This window comes from Haplochromis burtoni, unplaced genomic scaffold (genome assembly GCF_018398535.1).
Source record: "Haplochromis burtoni strain Fernald_Lab_line unplaced genomic scaffold, NCSU_Asbu1 Contig_480, whole genome shotgun sequence".
In the NCBI taxonomy this organism is placed as follows: Eukaryota; Metazoa; Chordata; class Actinopteri; order Cichliformes; family Cichlidae; genus Haplochromis; species Haplochromis burtoni.
In genome coordinates, this window is record NW_024582841.1 from 65,553 (window position 1) to 81,367 (window position 15,815).

Sequence of the window (15,815 nt, forward strand, 5' to 3'; positions counted from 1 at the left end):
CGACAAACCTCACAGAAGAAAGGGAGAGAAAAAATACAGCTGTGATGAGTGTGGGAAGAATTTTACCCATCTTGGAAACTTTAAAGCACACCAACTCGTCCACAGTGGAGATAAACCATACAGATGTGACTTGTGTGGAAAACGTTTTACCCAGAAAGGACACCTAAAATCACACCAAGTCATTCACAGTGGAGTTAAACCATACAGCTGTGAGTTGTGTGGAAAGTCTTATACCCATCCTGGAAGGTTAAAAACACACAAACTCATCCACAGTGAAGAGAAAGCGTACAGCTGTGAGATGTGTGGTAAAGCTTTTACTTGCAGTGGTAACTTACAGCGTCATCAAGTTGCTCACTTTGGAATTAAGGCGTACAACTGTGATCAGTGTGGAAAAACTTTTGCTTGTAGTGGCCGCTTACAACGTCATCAATTTACCCACTCTGGAATCAAGGCATACAGCTGTGATCAGTGTGGAAAAACTTTTTCTTGCAGTAGCCACTTACAACGTCATCAAGTTACTCACTCTGGATTTAAAGCATACAGCTGCGACTTGTGTGGAAAGTCTTTTAATGATCCTGGAAACTTGAAAAAACACCAACTCATCCACAGTGGAGTTAAATCGTACATGTGTGAGTTGTGTGGAAAGTCTTTTACCCAGGCTGGAAACTTAAAAAGACACCAAGTCATCCACAGTGGAGTTAAACCATACAGCTGTGAGTTGTGTGGTAAAGCTTTTAGTTGCAGTAGCACCTTAAGACATCATCAAGTTACTCACTCTGGAATCAAGGCGTACAGCTGTGATCAGTGTGGTAAAGCTTTTGCTTTCAGTAGCACCTTACGACATCATCAAGTTACTCACTCTGGAATTAAGGCGTACAGCTGTGGCATTTGTGGAAAAACTTTCAGGACGCTAGGTTACCGCAATATTCACGTACGGATTCACACCAGACATGATGTTTACTCCTGTGATCTGTGTGGCAAACTGTTTACAACATATCCACACTTGCAACGCCACAAACTTACCCACACTGAGGAGAGACCTTATAAATGCGACCTGTGTGAAAAGGCTTTTAAAGAGCCACGTTTCCTGAGATTTCACCGTCAGATCCACACCAGAAAGAGACTATAAGTGCAGTTACTGTGAGGTATGTATTTATATTTGCACTGTTGCCGCTATTTTGAAGTATTACGTGAATGAAGTTTAACCCTCTCAAGGCAGGCGTTGCCGATTTGCAACAGTTAAAAACGAACAACCTGATTACCCCACATACATATTTTATGAGTTTTTTTTACACAGAAGTACCACTGCAGGACTTGGTTGTGCATTAGCAACAAAAAGTTTAATTTGAGCCTGAGAGGGTTAATTTCAAAGCTAAATTAGACATGAAAACTTTATGGACAGAATATTGAGTCAAATCTGATACAAATCTCCTGAAACTTGTTGGAAAAAGTAAAGTTTTAAAAGCTCCTCACCTTTCTCTCTATCTGACATTCACAATCCAATGGATGCATCTGAGAGCAGCTTGGGGTCAGTATCTTGTGGCATGCAGAGTAGAACATCCAGGGGTTTAATCACCAATCTTCCCATTAAGTAGATTACCTAGAAATGGAGAGTCATTTTCGCCCAGTAAGCTGAGCGTTATAATGTAAACAGTAAAATGTGGATGTTTGCAGAGATGCTCTTTATTTCAGGCAACATTCGGGATAAAAATGTTGAAGGAATTGCCTGACCTTCACTGTCTTTGTGTCTTTGTTTAGAAGCAGAGCGACACAGATGGATCCAGTTCTCCACCCTGTCGTCACTGTGGTGGTGGGAAAGCATTTCAGTCACCAATGGAGTGTAAAACGACATCAATGTAGACAGACTGGTGACAAAATGAGCTACTGCAAAGAATGTGGGAAAAGCTTCCCCACATCAAGTGAATTAAAAAGACATGAATTCTGTTACAGTGGGGTTAAAAAGCAGCTTCAAGAATCTCAGTTCATACTCCAAACATGAACGATCCCACGCTGTAAATAGTTTTACTCTTTCTAATGTGCAAAAACATTCACTTCATTTTCTGCTCTGTGCAAACATCAGCGTGATCATGCAGGACTGAAATCACTGGATCACAATGGATCTGAAGAGACAGTGAATAATCTTGGATGTTAAATTTATGAATCTGCAAGTATAGATATCTACGCCAAGATTTTTTCCTTTTCTTACAACCACTGATCAATGGCCATGAGTACCATTCGCAGAGAATAGGGATATACGTGAAAATGGAACGACCATCTCTGAATCGAGGAGGGGACCTAAGGGTACATCTTTCACCATCTTACAACGCTATGATTGCAGCCATTCCCCAACTCTCTGTGAATGGTACTCATGGCCATTAATCAGTGGGTTTTGGTCAGTGGTTGTTGATCAATGGTCATGAGAATTTGCATAATTAAGATTAAGGAACTGACCTCCCAGCCCATTGTTCCTTCAGTGGGCTGGTTTCAGTCATTATTTAAATGTACTGTTTATAAGGTTGGGGAAACCTGCAGTCAGCTGAGACTGAAGACGTCACCTGGATGAGTGACGAAACGTTTCTCCCACAAAACGCTACATCCAGATGAACAGAATCAGCTTTTGGAGATTTACTTTCCTGGATGATTGAGCATGCATCAAGACGTTAGTAGAATTTAGTACTTTAATTTTTATGTAGCAATGGTATTTGTTATACAGAACTGATACTGCAGCAGTCCTCGCCCGTAAGTTTAATACATATTTAAAGATTTAATTTGTGCAGTATTTGCTTTTTTTGATAACCAGCCAGGGGCGGATCTAGAAGGGTGGCATGGGGTGGCAAGTGCCACCCTAAAATGATCCCTTGCCACCCCAAGTGCTACCGCGGCTTTGCATATGACAGTGTTGTTTATTAAAATAAGATAGCATTAACACTTTAAGGGTAATTACTGTCAACAGTGAATATAAATGCTAAAACTGAATATATTCTATAGTGTTACCCCCCTTCACCATTAACAAATGGTTCAGCCCACAGCAGGACCGGCTTTTTTCTTGTTTTCAGTAGCCAGCGATGCTTATGATTGTGTCAGAGCACAGTTTGAATAACACCATGGGAATTTCAGATTTCACACAGGTGGTCGGTTGTTACACTCTGGGAATGGAAGCAAGGTGAGTGTTATTAACCCTCTGTGGTCCACGGACACGCTGCACCTCCAAATCACATGACTGATGTAAGCTGACACAGCAACAAGCTGCAGCCACGCTGAGTCTCTGTTTCAGCCAACATTGAAAGTTCGGACTTCAAAGTTTTTTAATTTTAATTACAGGCCAGTAAATCCAGAGTTATGGTCATATATATCAGCCACGCTTTTTTCTAAATGCTGTCGTCACGTTTTTATGTGTGTGTTTTTTAAGCGTTTTCTAAAGACTGCGCGAAAACAGTAAAGAAAGGGGAAAAAAAAGCCACCTGTTTCCTATCGGGGGAAAAATGTACCATGTTGACCAATTTAAAAAAAAAAAAAAAAAAAAAAAAAGAGAACAAGGGGGAAGTTTGGGGAAGTTTTAGAGGGAAACCCATCACATTCTCACAAACACACTTCTATAACAACTAATTCCCTCTTTCGTATTCACATAACCAAAAAAAAAAAAAAAAAAAAAAAAAAAAAGGCAACACGTAGGATTTGGTTGTTTAGGAAGAGGGAGAGTTTTGGGAGCAACGGCAGCGAGACAGAGAGAGAGGGTTTTTAGATGTGGGAGATTTGTGACGTTTAGTGTGGAGTGTATAGTTAGTGTGTTGTGTTGTCCTGTGTAGTTAGTCTGTTGTGTAGTCGTCTTGTTTTGTGTGTCAGTGAGGGCACTAATGAATGTCACAAAGGCACATTTGCAATGTAAACACTGTCACTAAGTAGAAAACCAGCGGAGTGATACACCTCCTGTTGTCAGGCCTGCAGGTTTATCCCTGTGCTCTTCTGTCTCTTGGTGGAAAAACATTTTTTTTTTAACTGGCACACATCATTTGTGGGGCATCTTAGTGCAACACCTGATTGTTCTCTCATTTTAGTTTTAGTAATACTTTTAAATGGTTGTACAAAATGAAAAAAAAAAAACGGCAAGTGTATTGGCTGCATTTTTAGATAAATAGTTGTATATGTTTACAAAATGTACAATTTATATTTGCATTTCAAGTTATGAAAATTTACTCAACATGTCTGTTTTGTTTGTTTGTTTCGTTTGTTTTTTTTACAGTAAAAAATACTACTAGGATTTTAAGTTCTTTGTGTGATTTCAGATCACTAATACTATTGCAGTATGTCAGTGAAAAAAAACAACTAAATTCAGTTGAGCTGAAAAGAATGACACCAAACAAGGCAACGGAGGAAATAAAATAAAACAATTTGAGGGTGAAATACAAACATAAACTCAAAAGGAGTCAAACATGGCCGGTTGTATTTCAGACCTCAGTGGGTTCATCCAACAAATCATGAAAAATTAGGTTTAAATTTTTGTTCATGACGGTTTAAGCTGTAACAATGTGCTTGTTTTCTAACAAAAAACAGTGAAACTTAAGTTAGACCTGTGTTTGTAAATGAACCGCCCCATGTTGTGTAGCTTTCTGGATTTTATACTTATTGGGCTACATATGTATTTATTATACAGGCTGTACAGTACATACAATCAAAACTCACTTGTTTTACGTAACTAAAGTGTTTAATTATGTGGGCTACAGACAATAATTGAGTTACAGACTATATTTATATGAAAAACGTGTGTACTTACTGCATTTGACTCATTTTAACCATATGTAACCACCTGCGTATGTGTTTGACAAAAAGAAGACTTTGATTTTGCCACCCCATTTGATTTCTATGCCACCCTAAGAAAATTTCTCTAGATCCACCCCTGTAACCAGCTAACACTTATAATTAGAGGCCTCGTGAGTCATTATTATTATTGTATATTAAATGAGAGAATCTACATTTCTCAAAGAGAACACTATGATTTGTTGTTATGAGTATTAGGAGGTAATTAACATTGATTTGGACCATTACAATAATCCAGCTGGAGTTTCATCATTTTGGATTTTAATCAATGATTAATTTTATTATTTTCTGTTTTTAATTTGTTGGATTTTTTTATTGCTCTGTTGTGAAAGCTCAAGTTATTAGTTGTATTCAATGAACTCTGTAAAGTTTGTCTTACAAAACAGTTTGGTGTGAAAAATAAAGAAATGGTTTCATAGGTAATTATTTGAGCCACGATTTCCCTTCCTGTATTTCAGAGTAAATCCTGAGGTGACAAATGAAAAATTATTTACAGTCAGAGTCAGATGAACCTTTTTCAAATGGAGGTTTATCAGAGGAGGAGACTTGGCTGTTTTCTTGGCTGCCCTCCCTCACAAATAAACTGAAAAACAAATAAAATACCAACACAGATTAGTTTTTAGTTTACCATATTTAGAATGAGTCCGAGGAATATGTATATAATATTTATTACCGCTAATCATTTTAAAGCTCAGTTTATAGGGCTGTCAAAATTGAGAGCAAACCAAATAACTGCTGTGTAATGCCCTCCGCTACCTTAGTTTAATTGGTCACATGACTAAAATACATAATGGATTTTCCCATGTAGCAGTATATTAATGACTAACCTCGTATTGTGGATGGATTATCTCTGTGGTCAAAGGAGCTTGCAAAGAAAAGCGTCTGAACTTCTTTAAGTTACTTGAAGACGTTTCACCTTCATCCGAGAAGCTTCTTCAGTTCTAAGGTCAAATGGTGGAGAGTCCCAGATATAAACCTAGTGGGAGTTTCCCCCCACAGAGGGAAAAAGGGACCCCTGATGATCCTCTAATCGCCTGAGCCAAGGTGTGAAACTGGGTGTGGGTCCCAATCAGCCAGAGTTTCGGGTGAGCTCATTGTGAAACCTGGCCCCACCTTATCATGCGAATTCCTGAGGTCAGATGACTACAATGACCTGGATGACTGAGAACCTTCACAGACAGATTATCTCTGTGGTTCTCCTGACTGATGTTTTGTCCATTTACAGTATCCTGCCATGCCATTGCATTTCCCCCCAACCATTGGGAACACTTACGTTAACTTTCATTGAGTAGAAAAACGTCCTCCAGCTTTATTGTTTATGTTATGCTAACATAGCTTTGTCGCGTTAGCGCTCACGTAGCACATCTTACCAGCTAGCCCAACTTCAGTAACCCTACAAACGTCACTGCTTTTTACTTTCCTGTCTTCACTAGCAGAGCTGTACGTTTTAATTTGTGTCATAAATCCCTCAGTGAGAACATGCTTAGATGGAAGCTAGTGAGCTAACTCTCTAATGTCATAAATTCCATTTTCATGGATGCCTGGATGTTAAACTTAATTGTTACACCTGGTAGAGAAGCCACACGGATCATTTTATTATAGATGAAAGAATTTAGACAGTTTTTCAGCTCTCAGTAATACTGCAGTGATCATTTGACTTTGGGACCTGCTGTGGAGTTTAATGGGTTTAAAAATATGAACAGCTGTGGGATACTGTTTGTCCGTGATTTGAACTGGGGGAACAAATCGTGACAGGATCAGCCTGATAGTATTTGTAAGTTAAGTTTGGTTAAGCCATTTACTCAGGATAGCGTCCCGTATCTGGTTATCATTGTCAGCTTGAAAGTCACAGTCCTTTGCAGCTCGCCTTAAACGTGTACAAAATTGTTGCACAGTCTCACCTGGTGTTTGGGACAATTTGTGGAAAGTTTGGCGTGCATATGCAAAATTCACTTGAGGAACAAAATAAGTGTTGAGCGCCGTCACCGCCGCGGTGTAGTCCTTCGCCTCTCCCGTCTGTGGTAGAGTGGAGAAGACGTCCTGCCCGGCCAAGTGCAGTAGAAGAGCGCGTCTCCGCTGTCTGATCACATCTGTAGCATTATCCGTCAAAATAAGACCTTTCCCATCAGCAAACAACTGGAAGGATGTTAACCACCGCGTCCATCTTGGTCCGAGTGTAGCTGGGTCAGTGTAGCAGGCGAACGGTTGAATGCCTGACTTTTTGTGTCTTTCAGAAAAAAAAAGGCATCACTCCAAAATTCAAACAGCATTTACATCCTTTGACAGAGAAAATACTTTAAAGGCTAAATAATCACACATTGTTATTACATATTTTTCTTCATTTGGAGAAGAATGATGAAAATACTTCAGTCTAAATCAGTCTGTCCAAAATCAGCTTTCAACAGAAATCAGTTGAAAGCTGATCTCAGCATCACTGAGAGTTTCCTTCAGGTTCGTGCTCCTTTGTCAGCATTGCAGATTGTCCAATAGACGAGAACACCAACCAATGCAAGATGACGACGCGGGGCTGAGCCTGACCTTGGAATGTCAGCGGTACATGACAAACCCGGACGAGTTTGAGTCCAGAAAAAACCCTTAAAAACACATCAGATATACTGTGTTCGCTGCTCTTGGTCAAAAGTCCAGCAATACTCTAATATTCACAGATCTTATGATAGCTACACCACTACAAACAGAGCCTAATGCATAAACAAGCAGGTGGCATGTTACAGCCGAACCCTCCCTTTGGTCTCAGTCGGTGCTGTAATGCCCGATGTGGCTCTTACAGATGTTCTACAAAGATACTGTGGCTGGATTTGATCAGAAAGCAGCTGTGTGCAGAAATAAAAGACCCTCTGATAAATACTGGTATTGATATTGATATACCTTTATTAGTCCCACAAGGGGAAGTATAGCATAGAGTTGGATGTCACGTGGCCTTGGTCTCAATGGACTATTGTCTTGTTCTTGTCTTAGTCTCGACGGACTTGCTTTCTTACACAAAGAGAGAGAGAGAGAGAGGAGCAGAGAGAGACAGAGAGGAACAGAGAGGGAGACCGAGAGGGAGATGGAGAATGAGGACAGAACAGAGATGAACAAGAGCAGGTGAGACACACATGTTAGTCAAATGGTTGTTTGCCAAAACTCATCAGAACATGTATCTAGTACCTAGTGTAACTTTTTAGACACCATTTGTTACTTTTCAAATTCTATATTTATTAAGTTATGCAGGCTTGTTTGCACAACAAGGCTAAATAATTATATAAACCTTTCTCAATCTAAATAGTGGACTTTGGTAGAATTAAAAAATAAGTGTAGTGCAGGTATATGATGATTTTCAGTGCTACCATCATCTAGTTTTGATTCTGGTTCTGTCTTGGTTAAGTCCTAAGTAGGGATGGATATTGATAAGATTTTAACGATTCCGATTCCATTTTCGATTCTGTTTAAAGATTCGATTCTTTTTTGATTCTCTTATCGATTCTTTTTAAAAAAAAAAGGAGAACACTAAGGTCGATTAGCTTAGAACTTCTTCTTTTTTTTTATCTTCTCTTTGAACAAGATAGAAATTTAGGAGTAACATGGCCTTACAAACCCAGCAGTGAGATCTTAAGAGATCCAGCCTACGGCTCTTCAATGGGGCGTCACAGGGTCCCCAGGAAAAAAAATTGTAAATGTAAAACAATAAAATAAATATTCTTTTTTAGCAATAACAAAGTATAACATACATTATTCTGTAGCAATTACACAAGAATATCCAGTAATGTCCCTGCCTACAAACACATTCATTTATCGAAAATCGGGGGCATCTGCTGTGGCAAATGGGTGCAAGGCTTTTACCACAATTTTAGTCACTGCTCGGTGACATTCGTCTATCCTGCCTGAAAGGAGACGCTAACGGCAGACTGCAGCGAGAACTGCCAGCATCTGAGCCAGACTCTGTCTCTCATCATGGTCACTAAATGCACAGTAATGGCAGGTTTTGTAATAAGTAATAATAATCGCGCTAACATAATATGCACTGTTAGTTGATTATTTATCTGCTGCATTAACGGGAGAGGACGTGCAAACGTTCCCGCTGCTGCTGGGTTGAGATTCACGAGTCCGGAGCGGAATTAAAAACACGACATTCATTTAAGGTCATCGTGTGTTTTGTGAGCAAATGCTTTTGCATATTCGTAGTGTTTCCTCCTATTTCTAAATTAAATATCTACTTTGCAAGTATTGCAAGTTGCCCTGTTGTCATCCGTTCTCGTAAAGTGTAACCAAACTTTTGAGCATTTGAGCCGCCGTGTTTCCTGCCAGGTAAATTGAGCTCCGCAACATGGTGACATCATTCGGGGCGACTGAAATCGATAAGGGAATTGTTTGCAAAAATGGCAAACAAGCACTGACACTTTCAGTCAATGCTTGCTCAGCCCTTTGTCCACTGATCGTGGACAGAATTTGTATGTGGAGTAGTGTTGGCAGCGTTAATGTCGTTAAAATTATGTTAACGCCATAACTGCATTAATGCGGCAATGTGGTGTGGGGCTGCAAGGTGTCGACACATTAGTGCGGTTAGCTTGTTAACAGAGATTTGCTGCGTTGATGCAGTTATGGCGTTAACGTCATTTTAACAAGATTAACGCTGACAGCACTAATGTGGAGCAAAGGTGCAGGGGCAGCACACTTCAGTGGTCTCAGGATCAGTTCTTTGATTCTAGTGGATGATGAGGTCCTCCTGGCTTCATCAAATAATGACCTATGACTCCTGCAGAGATGAGAATTAGCACCTCTGAGTCACAACTTTGAGGGTGAGTTAACCAGCAAGTTCTGGGAAAATGACATGTACTGTAATCTTGCTCTTTACATGATAGACATGAGGCTAAAAGCCATGCAATTTGAGGGAAATGAATGAAACTGTGTCCCATTTCAGGGGAAGAACTCTCAAGAGTCCAAGAAGGACCCTAACATAACTTTAGGTTGCACCTTTCCCATCAAAGTTACAGAACAAGGCAAAGTAGGTGTGTTTCAGAAATGTAGAGGGAAGTAAATATTATAAACACACTCCAACATCAATTATATTTTTTCTTTAAAGATACTTTTTTTTAAACTAAATATGCTGAACAGCAGAGGCGGAGCCAGACATTTGAAACACCCTGGGCTTAGCCCAAAAGGGTAGTATGCATGTGGGATTTTTTTTTTCCTTGGGGGGGGGGGGGTAGAAATGACTGAAAGATTAATAGGCTCTGTTTTGAGTTTTGTTCAAAAAAGAATGACTTCATATAGGGAAAAATATATATCACATGTGCAGGACACCTTAAACTAGTTTTTTAATTAAGCAGCAAGGCAGAACAAAGTCAGGGCTGTATCAAGACACGAGGACTAAACCCCAATTCAACCAGACCCAGAACTGATCCGGAATTAAAACAGGACTACAACAGTTCAAAATCAGGACTACTTGAGGACTTAACCAAGACAGAACCAGAATCAGAACTAGATGATAGTAGCACTAAAAATCATCATAGACCTGCACTACACTTATTTTTTAATTTTACCAAAGTCCACTATTTAGATTGAGAAAAGTTTATATAATTATTTAGCCTTGTTGTGCAAACAAGCCTGCATAACTTAATAAATATAGAATTTGAAAAATAACAAACCTAAAAAGAAACACTAGGTACGAGATACATGAGGCCATGATACGGTGATACTTTTGGCAAACGACCATTTGACTAACATGTGTGTCTCACCTGCTCTTGTTCATCTCTGTTCTGTCCTCATTCTCCTCTCTCTCCTCTCTGTTCCTCTCTCTCTCTTTGTGCTGACAATCATCAAATATACAGATATTTACAAACTCTTCAGATACAAAACACTTTTTTAATTGTAACATCAAATCAGACTAAATGTTTATTTTTTTAGATTGATAAATATAAAAACATATTTGTTAACTTTAAGAGTAAAGAGAGAAACTATCTGTATTTCTTAATTGTAAATGGCACCAAATTGTATTCAAACTTGAGCCACACTTATGGAGCTCCACAATTCTTTTCCTGGTGTTTTGGTTGACATCTCTTGATTTTCCCATGTCAAAGAAACAGGCTCTGTGTTTTGCCTTATATGCATCCACAGCTGTGCCACCAATTTACTCACATGGACTCTACTAACCTATCAGAAGCTTCTTCAGCTCAGAATGGAATCGTCTGCAGTTTTCTTATTAATTAACAATAAACTTAGTGTATATGTACTCCTAAATTTGATGAAAGTGATAAAAAATCAGAAGCTCTGTCTCTCTTTATTCTGACATTTAACTAATTCAAAATATATTTCAATATTTATCTAAAACAAAAGTTTACTCTAAATTGATGTTGTACAGTAAAAATGTTTTTGTTTTCTCCCTAAAGTGTAAATATCTGGTTTACAAAGTGAATATCCTGCTGTGTACTGAAATCCCTCTTGTTTTGCATAGAAATATACTGAACAACATACAAAGCATAATATATAAAATAACATTTACCTGAGTTTTTTCTTTGAAAGAACGCCTCTAATGTCCATTCTTATATTTCAGTACATAACTGAAACCGATTTAGTCGGGGAGGGTAAGAACTGAAAATATGAAATAAACACACGTAAGCTAAGACTCTCTAAAAAAATAGCATTTGTTCGGCTTTTCATTTCGCCATTTGTTGATTCACTTGAAGAGCGAGTAACGTAATATTGGTCAAGTGATCAGTTTGATATCAATCTTTCGTGATGCACCGTCATATTTACATTATTTGTACGGTACGAATGATTTGCTTTGGTACCTGGTCAAACTTAAGCTCTCCTTAGTATGGCTGGCTCCGTTTCTCCAACAGCGCACTCACAGGCAGCAGCTGCCCCGCCCCCTCGCTCAGTCGCTTAGTGCCTGAGCTCGGATCATACCAATATCAGGGGGATTCACGCACAGTCGTAAATTCCCACAGTGTGCACTATGTGCTTCGAATATTGTGTGTACTTTTTGTTTTATACAGTTGTCAGCCAGGCATCTAACTATGAAAAAATTACACTCCAAAAGACCCCGGGCTTCTGACAAAACAACCTGGGCTTAAGCCCAGTAAGCCACCCCCACGCTCCGCCCCTGCTGAAGAGGTGTCTTCATAATTAAGATGAGGAGTGAAGCTTTATTGAAGTGTCTGAAGCTGCATGTAGGACGCTTCCCGCCTGCTCCGTTTCAAGGTCGACTTTCACAGTGTTTCCAGCTGTGCGCAGCAGAGCAGGAGAAAAAAAACCCTCAACAGCTAGATGAGCGCCCTGCACAGGTAGGCCTAACTGAAGTGAAATCCCTGTGCAAAAATAAACTCCAACAAACTAGTCCATCTGCTAGAAAGCTGTGAAGCCTCTCAGGTGCAGCACTAATTTTTATCCTTTGTGACACTTGCGTTAGAGTCATCCTCATTGGTTATAATGATGTCGTCTGAACCCAGCGCTCCTCGTTTTAGATGGAAGCTGGGAGAGGTTACTGCCTTATGTAATGAAATGACAATTATTTGTATACTTCCTTTATATTTAAAAGAACCCTCAACCTTCCAAGTCTCCAGCTCAAAAACCAAAAAGTTGATCATCAGGATTTAAACATCACAAATGTGAGCTTATTACTATAATTTATAACAGTGTGACAACACTTTTACACCTCCCGCCATCCTGCTACATCATCTAAACTTACAAAAATATGACAAACCATCATCCAAAGTGATGCGCATCACACTGACTCGACCAACACTCGAACAACACATTTAGCAGGAATCACAAGTGATGGTGACATAAGCTGTACACACCCAGCAGACATGTCTGTAGTAAAAAAAAAAACAACAAGCTTATTGATTCATAGATGTGCGGAAAAAAAACACAATAAAATGCAAATAATCTGTAGCACTTCTAAAGTTTCCTTGCATTGAAATTTGAAAGCAAGTTGAATAATCTTCCTCACAGAAAACTCATCATAAACCATCATCAGCCCTGAAGCTGCTGGATCAGGACTTTCAGCTTCACCTGGAGAAACACTCCAGCCATCATTTACAGAATGTATTTTTGATCTGAATTCAGACATGAGAAAAGTGTCACCAGCTTTATTATTGCTGTCTATCATTATCATTATTGCTGCTTTCTGATTTTAAATCTATGAACGTGTCAGCGTGACGTCATGATTGTTTCCTGGTCTGGCTGTTTGGGCCTCATTGGCATCATAACGATCTCTCATAGATTTCTTTTCACACATATTACTTCTGTAGTGTTCTGCTCTGTTTTTACTCCTCCCCATTTAAGTCAGCTTTCTTATGATTGGCTGGTTGAGATGTGTCCTGATGCATGCTCAATCATCCAGGTAGAAAATCCCATGAAGTTGATTCTGTGGATCTGGACGTAGTGTTTTCAGACTGAAGAAATCACTTGGATGAGTGATGAAACATTTCTCCCACTGAAAATGCCCGGCCAGATGAACAGACTCAGCTTGTGTGTGTTTAAAGTCTGAACCTTTGGCTCACAGGGAGTATGTGTATATGTAGCATTTGCCACTGTAATATACATAAGACAGAAAACCAAAATTATAATAATACGTACAAAGATTTACATTAAAGATATATATATATATAGAGATATATAGCTCCAGAAGCAGCTTCAACAGATCGCAGAGCAGATTTGTTTGTCTGAAACAAATCAGAGGAAATTAATTTTGAATTGTGTGAAACCTGATCCCTGTTTTGTTTGGGGAACCAGACGAGGTCTTCCTGTTGTTTCAGATGCACTGTGTGTCGTCCTCTGTTCTTGCAGATGATTGGAAATGATCTTCTGCTCTGCATGATCCCGCTGATGTTTGCATAGAGAAGATAATGAAGCAGGGCTCTAGAGTGCGACAAATTTTGTAGCAAATGTGACCAAATTTTTCAATGGTGCAACAAAAAAAAAATCCTAGGTTTCACCGGTGCGACCAACTTTTCGAGTAAAAAAAAATAAATAAATAAATTCTCCGCAACTCTGAAAGTCTCCCTGTGGTCAACAACTGACACACATTATGCCCCTATTGTGGTCTAAACCAATCAGAGATAGCCCGGGGCGGGACATCTCAGATTGCCCGCAGTCCAGATATTCCCGTAATCCTTCGTGTGTACATTTGAAAGTGCAGGTGGTTAGAGAGAGGTGAGTAGCTTGACTGAAGCGATATCAATTCATTAAATCCTGAATCAAATTATGAATATAAAAGTATTTTGCCAGAAATGCCAGAATATCAGGTTAAAGATCACAAAACTATTTCAACAACCACCAAACAGCAAATGAGAGCAGGTAAACGGATTCCACGCAAAGAAGTAAACATAGAGCAGACCCGACGCATCAGAATCAGTTTTCTGAAAAAGCACAGCGTATCAAGAAAACACATTATATGCTGCGATAAATGCACTGCCCAAGTTCCCCTCTCCTCACTGCCTTTCAGCGGCAGGCAGCAGCAAACAGGTCATCCAAAGGACTTTAAGCACAGGCAGTTTATCATTAACTCGTCTTTCTTGTATAACTGTGCTCTGACTAAAGAACTCTGTGTTGACAAGATTGCTAGTTAATCATTTACAAGTTAATATTGTCTGTATGGACAGCAATTTCCCCCCAAAAAAGTGCACACGTAAAACTGTGGTTTTAAGCCACAGGTGTCAAACTCTGGCCCGCAGCCTAATTACATTTGGCCCGCGAAGCCATACCAAATTACTATTAGAGCTGGCCTACTGGTATTATACAGCTAATATATATATATTGTTTAGTATTAAGCTTTGCTTGTTCCATATCCAGTTTTTCAGCAAAATGTGTTTGAGTCCAAAAGATTCATTCTTTTATCTGGAGGAATAAATATATTTCAATAAATATTAACGTTAGCCCGCGACTTTGTTCCAGTTTTGAATTTTGGCCCACTGTGTATTTGAGTTTGACACCCCTGTTTTAAGCGATGCAGTTGAAAAATTTGGGTGCGCCTAAGACAAGGTGCCACCAGTGCAATCGTGGCAAAAAAATGAGTCTAAAGCCCTGTGAAGGTTATTATTGCTGCACGCGGTGAAACAGTGCATTAGTGATTATGAAACTCTTCCCATGCTGTGATTACTGGTGTCTTCAGCACAGCTGTGTTCACGATGTGTACGATGACGTGAGTACGAGAAGCTTTTCTTCCAGTGTCTGGATATGAATGCTTTCCTCAACGTGGGCTAGTTTATGTTGTCGCAGGCCTTTGGCAAACGTGAATGACGTCCCACACTGGTCACAGACGTGCTTTTTAGTCCTGTGGAGGAGTTCGTGGCGTTTTAATGCACTCGGTGTGGGAAAGCCTCTGCCACATTCTTTGCAGTAGTTCAGTTTGTGCCCAGTGTGCATACGCTGGTGTCTCTGTAGGGTTCTTTGGCTGCTGAAAGATTTTCCACACTGGTCACACTGGTACGGTTTAACGATGGTGTAGTGCTGACAGGGCTCAGCACTGGGTCCACCGTCACTGCTCTGTGTGTGAGACAAAGACTGTGTAAGTCTGGGAATTAATAAAGATCACTTCTGCCACAAGACACCCACTGATATTTGTTTGAGTGTTTTTATGTGACGGATAGATGTACTTGGACATGTCACCAGAAACAATACTTATGATACTATTGGATCCCAAAATTCTGAAAATGTGATGGTATTGTTTCTGGATGTTCAGAACTGAAGGGGGCAGTATAGCGCTACAAGTGTTCTTCTGTCCTACATGCCAAAGAAAAAAAGGAAAAAGGAAGTCCACAACCACAGGAAAAACTACAAATAGCACAAAAAACTACATGTGGAAAATGGTGACTAGTGCTGCTGCCTTAAACTCTCTTTCAAATCAGAATCAACTGTGAAAGTTTATTTCCAAGGGTGACAAGGGGATGATAATATATTCAGAAGATATAATATACAAATTGGAGATGGCACGATACCACTTTTTTATGTCCGATACCGATATCATAAATTTGGATATCTGCCGATACCGATATAGT

At 39.5% G+C, this 15,815-nt stretch overlaps 3 protein-coding genes across 4 annotated transcripts in view; 2 read left to right on the forward strand and 1 right to left on the reverse strand.

Annotated features, from left to right (window-relative positions):
• LOC102297995 (zinc finger protein 99) overlaps nt 1-15,815 on the forward strand; it is a gene marked incomplete at both ends in the record, with an annotated part of 370,247 nt that overhangs the window by 10,927 nt on the left and 343,505 nt on the right.
• LOC121812234 (zinc finger protein 708-like) lies at nt 5-1,205 on the forward strand (the record flags this gene model as incomplete). Its single annotated transcript, XM_042213784.1, is given in 2 exon segments — nt 5-1,113; nt 1,115-1,205. Coding segments are annotated over 2 exon segments (1,200 nt in total), but the record flags the coding sequence as incomplete, so codon positions are not given.
• The window catches only part of LOC102297373 (gastrula zinc finger protein XlCGF46.1), a 21,602-nt gene continuing 20,451 nt past the window's right edge, over nt 14,665-15,815 (reverse strand). For both annotated transcript variants that reach the window (XM_005946549.2, XM_042213782.1), the window contains exon 4: nt 14,665-15,303. In XM_005946549.2, coding sequence (XP_005946611.1) covers nt 14,941-15,303 — 363 coding nt within the window. In that variant the 3' untranslated portion in view covers nt 14,665-14,940. The remainder of the gene's footprint in view (nt 15,304-15,815) is intronic.